General features: G+C 45.5%; 1 protein-coding gene across 2 annotated transcripts; it reads left to right on the top strand.

Annotated features, from left to right (window-relative positions):
* Positions 1-3,647: 3,647 nt before the first annotated feature.
* LOC116326865 (putative uncharacterized protein DDB_G0287113) lies at positions 3,648-14,842 on the top strand. 2 transcript variants are annotated; one of them, XM_031748295.2, is made up of 2 exons: positions 3,648-3,932; positions 10,250-14,842. In XM_031748295.2, the coding sequence occupies exon 2, from the start codon at positions 10,781-10,783 to the stop codon at positions 12,656-12,658; it is 1,878 nt and encodes a 625-aa protein (XP_031604155.2). In that variant the 5' UTR covers positions 3,648-3,932; positions 10,250-10,780; the 3' UTR covers positions 12,659-14,842. The 2 variants fall into 2 exon arrangements, with proteins under 2 accessions (XP_031604155.2, XP_031604156.2); XM_031748296.2 differs by lacking the exon at positions 3,648-3,932 and adding an exon at positions 4,827-5,146.
* Positions 14,843-16,064: the final 1,222 nt, after the last annotated feature.

The following is a 16,064-nucleotide window of genomic DNA, read 5'->3' as shown; positions in this document are numbered from 1 at the left end:
ACGACCGCAGCATCTAATGCAAAAAGTTGCAGCAATTTAGGTTGTGTGTTTTTATCAAACTAGACATCAGGGAGAAAAAAGGAATTCCTCATTTAAAAGGTGAAAAGTCCTACGCATGCTTCAAGCCGGGGGAAGAAAAAGAGATGACCTAATTGTAGAGCAATTACTGACACGTATTTAACCTGCAATTCATAAAGTAATACGCTGGAATTTCCTCATGTTTTAGTGAAAGAGGATCCATTTCTTATTGTGAACACTCACACACACCCTTCTTTTTCTTTCTTTTTCTTTTTTTTTTTTACGCTGCCATAAAAAAGAAGAGCGCAGCCTTGACGATAAAAGGAGATAATGAACACATCCGCAGCAGAAGTCAGCCTTCAAGGCACCCGTTCAGGCAATCTTTTGCCAATTTAAATCACTCTGTGGATAATGCACGTATTACTGAGAGCCTGAGCGCACCGTAAGCATCACTGTGTCTGCAGCAGGGCTACCTCACACAGAGGCGCTCCAGTGATGATCCAAACTGCATTCAAAGGGTACGTCACCAGGCTTTTACGCCTAGATTACCACATACATGCTTATTTTCAATTTGTAACATGTTTTTTTTTTTTTTTAAATAATGGGCAAAACAAAGATGGAGGCTGGTAATATATTTCTGCAGAAAAAGAGTGAGGCACATCTGTACTCCTCACCTGACACCCACTGCAAACATCTGCAGAACGATGTAGAGAAACATGCAGCTGCTGTGTTTCCTGAAAGTAGGGGTGATGCATCACAATGGGAAATGGGCTTCTGTTCCTGCGTTTTGTTTTGGGGGGGGGTTCAACTTTCAACTAATACTACTTTTTCAGGTACACCTTGCTAGTACTGGGATGTAATAGTTAGGTGTTTTCAGAATGGCCTTAATTTTTTGTAGCATAACAATCGGATGAACAGGTATACCTAATAAAGAGGCTAGTGAGTGTATTTGTAGTCCTAGCTTGTGGTTTGTTTGTTTGTTTTAAGGTGTTGCAGTGTTTGATATATTGTCTTTGTAAATCACGACTCAATTACATAGCTGATTAGTCCCGTCCAGTACATTGGTCACACTTCCTGGTGTGAGTCTGTCTCTGATCCAGTCCCCCTGCATGCCACACTGACAGGTATCCATTCAGCCCACTCATAAGCCAACCCAAATGGGCATTGTTAAAAGTGGAGAAGTAAGATGAACCAAATAGCTTAACTCCTCTCCTCTTTGTTTGAGCCTCCTCCAGACTTTACACCTTTGAGCATGACACACATTCCTGCTTGCGGTGAGGACTAATCAAAGCATGCCCTTCTATTACACATCATGCTTATAATGAGTCCAGGTAAGCTGGTTTGACTGGATTATTGAGCACAGTTGTTTGGGAACATACTGTACGCAGCGCAGTTCTGCGAATGCAAGCACCGTGACTGCCAGGAAACACCTCCAACATAACGAAACTAAAGATTTTTACTTGCGTTCGTCCACTTGCAACACTGACTAAACTGTCCATGGTTTCCTCTAAAGGTCACAAACAGGTTCGCCCAAAAGTTCTTCCCTGAGTGACAACAAATGAAGTCAAAACTGATCCATCGGCGAGGTAGCTGGAGGCCAAAGAGGCAGCACGTGCCAATAGTACACACGTCACGTGTCGCCGGAACTTGAGAAATGAAGGACATTATTTTTATCATTGTTTTTTCCTCAATTAAATCATATTTCCAGTCTGAGTTTGCACCAGCAGACTGGAAATACCGCTGCCTTTTTTAGTGAAAGTGAACTTTGACTTATTTTATGTTGGATTACATTTAAAACGCTATATCGAAATGTGCACCGAGGTAGAAATACACGAGCATGACCTCAAAGTACTGAAGTAAGTTCCTGTGGGAGAAACTGATACTTGTTTTTTAAAGAGATTTTTTAATGTCATGCTGCTTTACCTCTCATATATCTGTCTTTTTATGTTAATGTCAGGAAAAACTGCCAAGATTTACACAAGATTAAATAATTAGATATTTCTAAAGCTGACTTATATCATGTATTCGTAGCCTCTAAAACACTGGTGTCAAACAAAAGGCCTGGGGGTCAAAAACTCGGCCCACTCGATGGCGTTGGAAAATGTGAGGGAAGACATATCTTTATTTACTTTTAAATGTATTCTAAATGTAAATTTGACAGCTTTTTCTGGCTATCCATGCCCAACCACAGTAATTAAGTAATAACTAAACATTAAATACCAGAGAAGTTGCTGTTTTTTCACCCATGATTGAAGAAATTTCAGTTTTTCTACACTGGGTACACAAACAAAAAAATGTGAGCTGCCACAATGTTTTTTTCTGTAATTTTACACATCAACTTCTTAAAATTTAAGGTGACAGATTTCTTTCACTCACTACAGCACCATTTCTATATCATGTGGAAAATCTAGGACACACTGTTGGAACTGCACTTCTAGCTCTGGGATTACATGTGTAGGTAAACGTCTTTATGCCGACAGGATGGGGAGATTCACTTAAGATCAAATGTATGTAGCCCTCAATATAAAATGAGTTTGACATCCCTGCTCTAAAGCATCCTACTTAGAAATTGTGTGAAAAGTTAATATAAAATAATACAAAGAGGAAATATTCAAATGTTCAAGAATATTATATCCAAAAACTATACTTCTCAGAGTTCTTGTGCTTCCCAGTGCTCAATAAGAAGCCTGTAGCATACTTTTGTGGATCCCATGTAGGATGGGTGCTGTTTCCCTTTGTTTCCAGTCGTCCTAACTTACATAGTAACCGGAAACTCCTTTTATCCAACCTCCCACATTATTCAAGTTGTTGCATTATGCCAGGGGTGGGCAACTCCAGGCCTCAAGGGCCGGTGTCCTGCAGGTTTTAGATGTGTCCTTGATCCAAAACAGCTGATTTAATTGGCTAAATGACCTCCTCATCATGTCTTGAAGTTCTCCAGAGGCCTGGTAATGAACTAATCATTTGATTCAGGTGTGTTGACCCAGGGTGAGATCTAAAACCTGCAGGACACCGGCCCTCGAGGCCTGGAGTTGCCCACCCCTGCGTTATGCGGTATACGTGTAGTTAAGTTTCTTAGGGGGTGCACGTCAGGTTACATAGAAGGTTGTGGCGCAGGGTTAAAATGGGGCAACAGTGCAAATTACAACATTAAAGCCAAACTGCCCAGCTGCTGAAGCTTTGGTGTTGTCAGTGTTGTCGGGCTCAGCTGAAATGTCAAAATGATCTTTTCACTCTTAAAAGCAGGTTGACCAGTAGACTCATGAAGCAGCGTGGCAGGCATGTCAAGTTTGGTATCTGCACAGAGGATGCAACTCTGATTTCCACGGACCAGCCTGTCTGTGTGTGTGTGCTTTTTCAATATCTAGCAATCTCATTATGGGTATCATATGCCCTCATCTGACTGAAACTGCCTTTGAGCATAGTCCCTCCCCTATTGGACCTGTCTCCTCCCCTGAACCCCCCTCCCCCCCCTGACCCAACAACCCCCCAACAGGATTTGAAGGCAAGAAGAAAGAGACAGGGAGGGGGCCACATCCGAGAGAGAAACAAAAAAACGTGACTAGGCACCCAAAGCGTCCTGTTATGCAACAACTGACCTACTAACATACATTTAGAGAGACACACACACGGAGGGAGAGAGAGAGCGAGAGAGAGAGAGAGAGTTGGAGGGAGGGAGGAATTGGAGCAAACATGACATGAGGAGCGCGCTCAAAACAAGGCACTGTGTTCTCACTCTCGCATATACCTGCACTAATCGGGAGAGCTGGTGTTTTCAAAGTGGCAAACGGCGTGTGTGTGTGACAGAGAGAGGGAGATATTGTAAGGGAGAGAGAGAGGGACAGAGCCAGCAAAGCGGACTGTTGCGCAGGAGCCGGACTGAGTGTGGATCCTGTCGCTTTTAAAGCAAAAAGGTAAGTTGTTATTATTGACTCCAGCACGGTGCATACATGCCCAATACATATATATGTATATATATATACATATATATATTCTTGAGTTGCTTTTTTCCTCTGAGCAGCTGGTCGCCGCGTTTACAGTTTGTTTTGGTGCCTGGATGTGTTCGCCTCAATGTCAAGGCGAGGCTGTACCCCGCCTCCTTTAGAGTGTATGGAGCTATATGAGGATCTGTGTCAGAGAGAGGAAGAGGATGGGAGGAAGTCGGTGTGGGGGATCGAGGGGGGGAGGATCGGGGGGCTTTGCAAAAAGATTATGGGATTCCTTCAGAAAGAAAGAAAAAGAAATAGGTGCGGCTGCTTGGTGGAAGCAGGGGCAGGTGAGTGCGGACAGCCCGCCGTGGAGTTGTAGGCAGGGTCAACGCATCCGCATCTTAGCGCGCATGCCCAAATTGAATATTCATGGTTTGTTGTGGTGCTTTTAGGAGCCAATCTGCTGTGCTTAACCCGTACCCCTGCTTTCGTAACACACGTGGCTCACGTAATTGTTATTTAACCTGAATACATGGTGCAGTTATATTCTATTTAATAACACAGTTATTATTACCAGACCTATTAATAGGCTAATATTGATAGTAATGGGAACTCCACCAGCTTATACACCCTTCTTTTTGGTCTCATAATAATAATAATAATAATAATAATAATAATAATAATAATAATAATAATAATGATACATATTCACAATAATAATAATTATTATTATTGTTGTTTTTGTTGTTGTCGCCGTTGTTGTAGTCCTGCATAAGCTGCGTGAATCAGAGTTGGGTTTACGTGCTGCGGGGCTCTGGAGCAGCTACAAATCTGTCCTTGGTTTCTTTTGGGTTAGTAGGCTAGTCCGTGCAGACAGCTGGAAAAATCCCATGCAGGCTCCGAGGACACACTTCTCTCTGTCACGTGTAGCAGCTCTTTGTAAAGGTTAACGCGGCTGTGCAGCCCTCCTTAACCCTTTAGTGGCCCGTAGGCTCGTATTAGTCTGAAGCAAGCACAATGCAAACCGGAGCACACCGACACGCGTGATCGAGGCATGATCGCGTGGATACGCGCGGACGCTCGGCTCTGCTTGTCTCTCCTTTGTTTACAACCCCGGCTCGGATTGATGGGAGCCAGCGCAGATCGCGTTTGAGGAATGGTGAAGTTCACGGGCTCCGATGAGTGCAGCCGAGTGCGAGGTGAGGCGCGCGTGTATGTATGTTTGTGTGTGTGTGTTGATCAGAACATCTGGATCAAATGTGGGTCAGATGTTTCTTGGTGTTCCTCTGTAGCTCGTCACACAGCTACAATAGACGCGTGCTTATTTTTCGTAATTATGGCAGCGCGTGGAAAGCTTGTCGAGTTTCGCTTGGAAGGCGATTTTGAGGCGGTGGGTGAATTTCGTGGCAGAGTTGGGATACACGCTTTTCCTAGGATGACCGAGAATCCGCTGTGCACGAACACGATTTGTCAGACGGTCCAACAAAGGAGGCGTGTGGGGGGACATGTTTTTCGCACTGGGCTGCTCACTGGCTCAGATTTATTTATTTCTGGGTCTTCCGTGGGTCCGCCTGGTGTAAATACGCATCGGGATCTTTTAACGTTGAACTTGAGCCACGCTTCACCGCAGGTCAGCACCGGCTGAAGCCGCAACATTCCTCAACTAGAGCTGGGGCTGAATTCAGGCACCGAAGTAACTCTACGGCTTGGGTTTGCTTTGAAAGAGAAAGTCACCTTGGCTTCATCTCCCCATACAGCTTTGTGCGGTTTACACTGCACGTGGGCATCGTACCCGTTGTTCCCTTCCAGATCTCTGCTCCAGCAGCGTGCGGGTATTTTTACACACTGCGTGGTATAAACAGCAGATTTAGAAAGAGAAACAAAAAATGATTTCAGGTTTTTGCTGTGGGTCGGCTTCCCCGTCCTCAGCGGAGCCATGCGTGCCTTAAAGGGATTTCACGCAGTTTGGGGGTCACGCTGTGGCCACAGTGTATATGCGGTGTGTTAAACAAAGGTTGCAGGTTGCATAATAAATTAATTAAATAACAAATGGATTAAAGAAAGGGACAGATTATGCAATCTGCGGAAGCTCGTAGTCTGCGGCGATGCAGCGCTGCGCTTTGCTGCGCAGAGGTCGCTGCCAATTGGTTGGCGCACACACTGGGTCTCTATGCCAGCTAAGAATGTAGGTCACATCTGTCCTGGGGTGGGTGGAGAGGAGGGGATGAGGCGCACCACTGCCGCTGACGAGGAAGGCAGAATCAGAACACCACCAAAATAAATCCTCGCCCCGCCGTAACAAAGAAACGAGGCGGTCATGCAGAAATAGAAAAGTGGCACTGTGAGCTTAGCTTCATTTTAACACGTGTACATTTTTGAAAAGAGGAAGAAAGAAACAAAAAAAAACTTTTATGTCATTCCACGACTATTGCATCATTGCATTGCGCTACTGAGCCAACTCATTCTTTGTTAATCTAATTCTGAAAAAATAAAACAAATAAAACCTTTCTTTATCCAGCCTAAATAGAGTTCATGGTCAGGAGTATGGCGTGGTTTCCATGCTGTCCTACTTTGTGGCCTCTCGGCTTTCTCGGGGTTTCCTGGCACATGTAAGATGATAAAAGATGAGGGTTTGTGCTTTGTTATTGTGCTGCGGTTTGGATCCAGCACAGAGGCGAATTACAGCATTTAGTAGGCCAATGGAGCACATGTGACTGGTGCAACACATGGACTGAGTCCCTCTGCTTTCTTTTTTTTTTTCCTTTTCCTTTTGGAGAGAGGCTGAGTATCCAGAGTGATATGGCCAGTGTTCATGGAACAAGCTTAGAGATGACTCCGCCTTGCCTTGATGACATGCTGTCCAAGCCTTTATATAAAGTTAACACCCCCCCTACCCAAAAAAAAGACTTGTAGTCCAGTGACCCCCCCCCCCAGAAGCACTGCACCGCGTGCCTTAAATTGCATTTTTCCTAAGGGTGAGTGGCTGGTTGGGGGTTGGACAGCGGTTTCATCATTCTCCTTTTCTCTGAAGCATGTGCACCCCCGACCCACGCACACACACCCTTCTCCTTTTATGTCAGACCTGCAACCCATTTCCTGAAATGCTCCACAGAAACACGTGTGCTGGCTTTTGAACTCACTTCACTATTTCCAAAGCTCACTGCCACATTTAGACTCTTGTGGTTCGGCCCCTGTGGTTGTGCGAGCGGGGGTGACTTGGATTCTTTTACCGTGCTATCATTCCACAAGTGCCACAGAAACCTGGCAGTGACTTGTGGAGACTAGATGATAGACTGGAAAGAGCGGTCTAGGTTGAGGAACTGTGTGCAGAGGTTAGGCAGTGCGGTTCAAACGCATGCAAAATGAAACACTTTGCGCTTCATTCTTGGCGGCAACGCCTTTGTGGGTTTTAAAGCATCTTTGGAGATGTGAAATCTATTGTTTCTTTCTGATGGCACACACATGAAACGTAACGCAGGCTCAGTAGTGAAAGAAGAGCATCAACACCTTCTGCTATGATTCATTCTCATTCACACAGTCTGAATATTTGAAGGTGCAAAAGAGGGAGAGACAAATAGAAAGAAAAAAAAAGCACGAGCCTCCACTGTGAGTTAATTAAACAGAGGAGTTAATTCATGCGTCTGGCTCGTCCTGACTGTAGGTGAGATGTGGAATAATGTTCACGTGACGTCAGTCGACCCTCCTTTTGTTACGGAACATGGTTTTCTCACCATCTGTTTCGGGTCGTGTCAAGCCACTGGTCCAGAAACATTGAGACAAAGTCCAATATGATTGGCTAACCCCCTTCTTTCTCCCCCTTTTTGTTGCTATGGGTGATGCATTCCTTCTTCTGATGCAATACCAACACTGTCGCAATTGCCACTGTTTACCCCCCCAACACCCACCCACCCCCATCCAGCTACAGTATAATCTCATCTCCATCCCTTTTCTTTGTTTTAACTCTCCCTCACTGATTCCTCTTCGTTTCTTTGTCTTTGCTCCACTTGCTCTCACCTCCGTCTATATTTGCACAATGCTCTCATTTTCCATGCATCCTTCTTTTTTGTCCTCCCTTCTTTTTTTCTTTTCTTTTTTTGTCTTTCTTTTTTGTCAGCCCCTCCCTTGTCTCTTCACCTCTCCACTGCTGGGCTGACCTATATTCCAGCAGGCTGTACAGTTGGAGGCAGCTAAGACTTGTGTTTACAGAGTGCGGTCGGTCCCCAGTTTGTGGGTCAGTGGGACAGGCTGAGAAACAGTCTCTACCCTCATTCTTGCGTTGCCGTGCCCAGCAGCCACATGTCGGAGGCTCACGAGGACACCCTTAAATCATTCAGCTGAGACTTTCAAATATGGTGTAACTCTAATGTAGACCACGGGCTTTTATTTGATTACTCTGAGAGACAGTTTGAAAAAGCCAAAACTTGTGGCCCTGTTTTATAGTTAGTCTGGTTTCCTCTATATATGGGAGCTTAAAAAAAAAGTGGGCTGAAATCTGTGTTTATTGTGAGGAGTTACGTAACAATATGAAATCCACAGGACGAGCAGAGCACAGTCGCTGCAAACATCTCACCAGATTATGAGATTACAGATTGGCACAGTGTAACAGCAGTGCTTACGCACTTCAACCTGGAAATGCAGATGATTTGCTGCACTTGGGATGAGATTACTATTCCATTTTCTATGCAACTTGATAGGCTTGACCTTCCGAGTTTTTAGGCGCTTTTCCAATTGGACCTGTGCGGTCCAGTTCATTTAAGAGCAGGGAGAGTTGTTGCTGTCTGACACATTTGAAGGAACAAGTCATGCAGAAGAACAATAACTGCACACGCTGCCTAATTATTTTTGCAACAGGAGTCTGTCAGGTCACATTAGAAATCACAAAAGTTGGCAGAAATCAGAAATCTCAGTGTGGCAATTGGGGGAAGCATAATGGACTAACAGATCTTTACAATTTCCACAAAAGTGTGTGCCAATCTATCCAGGCAATACTGAGATGCTTAATGGGATAACTGAACCATTTTGACAGCTCTAGAAAATGTAGGAAATGTGGTCTAGCTGTTGAGATACTTCACTCCAAATCAAAGTTGTGGACCAACAAACCAACTGCCTTTAAACACCACCGAGCCTTTAAACAGATGGAAGCATTTAGAAGAATCGCTGATTTGCTAAATTCTGCATAGTTGTACAACTTTGTTATAAAGGCGCACCTGTTCAGCTAATTACCGAGCGCTGAGGTGTCCCTCGCCATGGTCTGACCACCCTCGCATTTTACCCCCAATCTAACGATTCTGTGTTATCCCAGCCTGTGTTTCTGCCTCCCGCCTCCCTTCTTTCCTGGGGCCACTGACCTATATTTATCAAAGCCCCACCTCCCAGCTGCCCCCACACCTCCATATCTCTCTCCAGCTTCTTTATCCTTGACCTGCATTAACGGATGCCTTTGTCTGCCTTATCTGCTCACTCTGCATCATCGATTTGGCACTGAGTTGTTTCGGAGAAGAATGCTGCCACATTCCTGTGCGGATGAACCAAGGCGGGAGGTAGCAATGTTCGTGGATGGGGTTTCTCAGTGGAGAGCCAGTCTGGTGTGTGTGTCAGGGAACCCCACGGCTCTGAGACTGACTCACTGTTTGCTCTGTCTGGCCCACATATTCATCTGGCAAAACAAAAAAAGAGCTAATCCTTAAACAGTTTAGTTTTCATGCTCTCAGCATGTCCCAGACTGATGCAATTTCTGTGTTTTTATTTCATGTGTGTGTGCCTGCCTCGATTGCGATATATATATTTAATTTACAAGGCTTTAGTTTTGGCCTCAGCCGCCTACATAAAACCCTGTTTGCTCAGACCTTGCGACATTTTAACATGCAGCGTTGAACAAGTGCTTTTTTAAATCCTGGGTGTTGAGACGAAACAGGATCATCAGCCTGGCGATGAACCCACTGCCCACATTGCATCACAAAAGTCAACATCACCGGGCCGGGCCAAAGGGTCAGGGGTCATAGGTTCCAGACGGATCGGATCAATAGCAAGGCCGAAAGGTCAGACAGTGAGGTCTAGCAGCTATTCACTGGTTGCCAGGGGCGACACACTCAGTAAACGCCAGACATCCCAACAGCAGAGGAAAGCTTTTCTGTTATAGACATGTATTCTTTTATATTATTTTGCATGCCAAAATAAGCTGGAAAATGGTTAAAAAAAAAAAAAATGTTCAAATAACTAGTTCTGATGTGAGGCTGCAGGATGGAACAGCAGCAGTCAGCAGTGGATTAACATATGTTTTTTTCTGTTTTTTATCTCTGCAGGCTTTCATCTTGCAGTCAACTGCAGAGAGAACAGAGAAAGACGAAGGGAGGGAGACCGACGCTCCCCAAGAGACTGACACGCTGAGGTAGACAGGCCGACCTACATCCTGCTGTTTACGTGGAGATCTAGGACACCTCTACGCCAGTTTAGCTCCGTGTGCTCTATGTTAAACCTTTAACAACCAACTAAAGCAAGAATTTGGGATAAAAAAGAGGGAACTAAAGGACTGATCTGAACTGCTTTGGGTCTGTAGTACTCCAAGGAGCTCGGACACTGAATTGATAACCCTTCAAGTGGATAAATGTGGGTTGCTAATGCTGAGCTACAGTTGTTCTTTATCTTTTTGGCTAATTTGGACACTTGACTGTTTACCTGGCATAAATATCCAACATCTACAATAACTAGACCCAGAGCCGTGGGAGACCAGTTGTTTTCATCACTACCCCAACCCCCCCCCACCCTTAACCTCTGGCCTAGTTCTTCACTCAGTTCACCAAGCAACATTTCAAACTGGCTGCCTCTGGACAAAAATGGAAAATCTAACATCGGCTCTCAAAACGTTAAACAAAAACTCAGGGAATAACCTAAACTGCCTTGAGACCTTCAACGGTTATGAAGAGTCTCTGCCTTCTATCCAAGGGACTCCAACTCGTATGGGGCGTCTCATCAAACCCAAGCCCAACATGACCTGCAGGCGAAAGCGGGAGTTCATTTCCGATGAGAAAAAGGACGCCTCCTACTGGGAGAAGCGCCGTAAAAACAACGAGGCTGCCAAGCGCTCCCGGGAGAAGCGGCGTCTCAATGATATGGTTCTGGAGAACCGCGTCATTGCACTGAACGATGAGAATGTGAGGCTCAAGACAGAGCTGCTCCAGCTGAAGCTGCGCTTCGGCTTAATAAGCACTGCCTCCTACATTGAAAAGAGCCAACAAATCGGTGCGGGTAGCAACGCAGGAAATGGAGGTTCCTCCTCCTCCTCTACTCAGTACTACTCCAGTGGTTACTCTAGTGGTTCTCAGGTGATGGTGAACTCTGACTCCTCTGAAACGGAGCAGTCGGGACGCAGTGAAGGCCACAGGCAGCTGGTGAAATACTCTCCACGTGGCTCCCTCTCTGACATGTCTGACGGCTCCTCCAGGGACAGCCCAGAGCCAATCCCCTTTGAGATCAAGCAGGAAGGTGACAGGCTGGAGATGGACATCGCCAACGGCACCACCACCCAGATCATGTTTAACATCCACCGTGGGCTGACCTCTGTGCCCACCCACCACCAGATCCAGCAGCATTCTCAGGAGTTAGAGGCTGCATATCACAGCCAAGAGCAGCAGCAGCACCGCCTTCACCAACAGTCCCAACCCCATCAGGAGCCCGTTACCTGTATCAACACTGTCAGCCAGGCCGCCTCTCATCCGCCCGCTGCCCAGAGGAGCGTCATTCTGTACGGTGCCAGCAGTGCCTCTTATCCCGTGGACTCCTTGACCAGGACGCAGGATGCTGAGCTGCTGAACGTGCAAAAGCAGGGCAGCACCAACAGCCAGGTGTGTGTTAGCCAACAGCCCATTACAGAGAGCTCCACGGAAACAGTGGCCGAGGTGACGAAGCAGCTTGAGAGGAAGACATTAGATTCCCCACCGTATGAGTTCTCAGACTGCCGTAATGAGGCTAGAGAGAGACAGGTGTACCGAGTTTGCCAACTCCCCCAGCAGCAACTGCAGCAGGAGCAGCATCAGGAGAGCGATTCATCTGCGGAGCTCCACCACAAACAAGTGGAGGGTGTCAGCCACTCACACTTGTACCACCATCTCCAGCAGCCTCACTCATACCTCAGCACACAAGACGAGGAGCCACCTGTTCTTACTTATGAGGGCGGGCCCAGGCATGAGGCTTATTACCAAGGCCAATCAACCTCCTCTTGTAAGGAGGCCACATCCAGTGAAGGAGATCCCTGCAGTCCAGAAAAAGAGGCATCCACAGACGACGATGAGCTTCCCTCCTCATCATGCTCAGAAATGGGCAGCTTCCACAACCCGCATCTTACCATCCACCAGCCTGCCTCGCCTCTGCCCTCCTCCCAGTGCTCTCAGACTCAGTGCTGGGACCCTCAGGGGGAGGTGAGGGGAACCGCTCTGCCCCACAAACTGAGACTCAAACACCGGGCCATGAGCACCGGCAGCAGCAGCGGCAGCGGCAGCGGCAGCAACTGCTCCGGCCAGGACTCCCCAACCACCCCTCCCTCCGCCACGCCGCCACCTCTCCCCCAACATCCCTACTTGTCCCTGACGCCCCCACGAAACATTAAGCAAGAGAGCTCAGGCGGAGTTTGCAAACAGGCGGCCTCAGGGGAGGGGGCCAGGAAGGAGGGTGGGAAAAAGGAGACAGGTGGACGAAGGAACAAGAGGCGCGATTAGGTGACATGAACTTTTAGTTGAAGTCGTTATGACAACTTCAATGACTCAAAGACACAATTTCTCATCGAAGAACTACCCTGCCATCATGCCTTTTGCCCTATGATTGACTCACCCTTTTTCAGCCCTCAGGACAGGAAACTTGGCTTTTCTACTCCACTCCCACCCAGCGAGGCTGATCATCTTGTAGGGCTGTATTATATTTGTATATATTGTACAGAGTTGTCATTTCTTACATCCTCTCCATACTTACAGATGCACTTTTGTTTATGTGATGAGAAGAGGAATGGAACTGTCCACTTTTTCTACTTTTGTCATCCAACAATATACAGTTGAGTACATCAGTGAAAGCACATTTTGATAACAAAAACACAAATAAAGAATGTAGAAAAATAAACGCTTCAGGCTTTATCAGTGCTAAAATTTTGGTACATATCCGACTGTAGAGGAGCATACACGTGTATGGCTATCTGCCTTAATTAAAATCAAATGCAAACATACACTGGGGACATTCCCTCGACCAAAGAAGCACCAACAATACTATCAATAAGAAGTTCCATACCTCTTCCCAGACCCTACCTCTACCACCCCATGCTTTCCCCAGTCATCTCCATTATTTCTCAAAAGATCACCATCACCTTTATTTTTTAAGCACTTGGTTTGTATAGTACTGTGATATATGAATATATGTATCTATTTTAAACATATATTTTAGAAAACAAATTTGAATACAAATTCAACCAAAAAAACAAAAAACAAAACAAAAAAAAACTGCAACAAATCTTTGGAGGATTCTGAAAGCGACCCTCCTGTCTCGAATCGACTCTCTTCATTGTCTACTGTGGCTACAGGACCCATTCGATTTGAATCACCTCTCACTTGATTGTTGAGCTTTAGCATTAATCGGTTAGTTAATGCCTAGTTTACACTTAAACGGCCGTCCATTTTGGAGCGCCAACAGCACTGAATGGAGAACGCGTTTGTTCCCTGAGGCAAAGGCCTCGTTAAAAAAGAAAAAAGAATCTTTGGATTTTCTTACCTTTAACCAGCCTTTAAATATTCGGTGGACTTCACCAGCTGCAGGCTATGAGCCTTTAGTTCATTTGAGCTTTATCGACCATATCTTCTTGTTGTTACCATTCACTGGCCCAGTGTATTTATTTCCCCTCCCTTCACACGCCCATCACTGTAGAAAAAGCCCACAGGAACATAGATGGAGAATGTGTACAGCTCTTTTTAGATGCATACTGCAGCCTTGATTTTGAACTTTCACGTCAGACATGGGACGCTTGGGAGGCGTGAACGAAAGCAGGAGGAATTAAGTCACATTCTTATGAAACACACTACAGTGCACTGAGTCTCAAAGTTCCTCTTGTGGAAACACCTAAGAAGAGAGCCCTCCACAACTACTGTTTACTTTTATTGTCATGAAAAAGTGGTTTTGTAGTGTGACCAAACATGGCCCCTATGGCTCGCATTCAACATGCATAACTGAGTTAATACAGCTCATAAGCTGACGCTACAGCGAAGTTCTCTAACTCTTTGATCGAGCGAAAAATTCTGAAATGAACGAAGAGAGGGCACTTCCCTTGTTTCCCATGTTTCTCCGTTGTTCATTTTCAGGGGTTATTCGTGGTAGTTCTGCTACTGGGCAGTGCTGAATTGCCTTCACTGGATTCTAGTTTTTAAAAGAAAAAAGTCTATGTACCATGTTTGGCTTTTTGGTGCTTGTGTATAAATGTAAAGTTTCCCCTCCCCGCCCTCAAACAACACTGTAACGTTTGTTTCATTGGTTTTTATATCCTGTTTTGTTTTGTTTTTTAATTTTTTTATAGTCAAGAGGTGATGTTCTGTTTTCCTCTATACTGTGTCTTTTTTCCTACTGACTGTGATGACATGTATTTGCCTCATTACCCTCCCCCCACCCTTTTCAGTGTGTATTAATCAGTAATGTTTGTGGTTTTGCTGATGGTTTTAATGAAAAAGACAAGGACAAAAAAAAAGAAAAGAAAAAAGGCGAAGATAGTGTGGTGTGTAGAGATGGGTGGTGGTTGGTCTGGTTGGTCATTACCATCGCTTCCTTTTGACATATGTAAAGACACTAATGTTCATTGTGGAAGATGGGAGCATTTCAAGAAAACTCGAATAAAAAAGAAATAATGTTGACCCGTCAACATATCAAGAAAACTTCTTGTTTGTCCTTGCTTGTGTTTTGGTGGCTTAATGCAATTGCACCTACCTATATTACGCGCACGTTCATATCCACCGTATCCACTGACTTTTACAGCCTGCTGCACACGGCTGACACTGAAGTGAGCAGTCGTTTGGATCTGTGTACAACTCTTGGCTGACAACGTACAAAAACACAGTCTGTAGGCAGCACATCCAAGCTGGCAGCCTAGTTTCTGCTATCAACTGAGATGATGATCCATAAACCTTATGCAAGAGTCACCAGTTAGGTAATAATTACTCAGTGATTGGCATAAGAGAGTGAGTCACAATGAGAACGCAAACATGTTAAATTAGAGCAATTTGTCTTGAGGTTTATAAAAGTTCTTCCTATAAAGATCCTTCTTGCCGTTCCCAAAAAAGTTTCGCAGGAACACCCTGTTTTCACTAAGCAGAGATAGCCTTGTACTGAGCTAAATGTCCCCACGGGCGACTCGCTCTTTTTTGGCATCCGAGACCAATCTGCAGAGAGAGGAGCGTCGCACTGACACACTGACACACTTTGCCTGGTGGCGCCAGAAAACTCCCCGGCAAGCTCGTCTGATGTAACACTGGCCTACTTCTACACAGAGACACAAGCTCATTGCATGAAATAACCACTAAACATTACACTTGTGCGTGCGTTCTTCTGATTACGGCCTCTCTGGCGGCTTATGACTCGTGCTTTCGACCTCTGATTTCTCTCCACGTGACGTTGAGGGCTCTTAGAATGAAACGAAAATCTGAAATAAATCTTTATCCCACTCTTGACGTGAAATGCTTGGCCAAAAGGTTAAGGGATCGCTTTAGATTTGCAACTACTTAAACAGGTGTGCCCCACATAACGTCGCTGAATATTTATAGCAGAGGAGCAACACAGACCGGACTGAACAGCATCTGAGCTGTGAGAGTCAGCGCTGTGTGATGCAGAGGACAAAGCCAGGGCAGAGCCAGTCTGAGCCTCTGACTGCTGCCACCAGCTCAACTGTCCTGCCAACCTCCTGATCAAGTCCCACTGCGTTCATTGTATTAAAACAGGAAAGGCTGCTGTGTAATCCTGTCTAAGTCCGCATTCAGACTCATGGGCTATACGGAGCCCCATTTAAACACAAAGCGAGTGTTAGCCGGAGTTCAGCACTAGTATGCGACTAAATAGGTGTTTGGATTCTATATTCAGTGATCGATCACTAGACTGCCCTTT

This window comes from Oreochromis aureus, linkage group 4, assembly GCF_013358895.1.
Source record: "Oreochromis aureus strain Israel breed Guangdong linkage group 4, ZZ_aureus, whole genome shotgun sequence".
NCBI lineage: Eukaryota > Metazoa > Chordata > Actinopteri > Cichliformes > Cichlidae > Oreochromis > Oreochromis aureus.
The sequence above is the reverse complement of the archived record's forward strand: the minus strand, read 5'-3'. Positions and strand labels throughout refer to the sequence as shown.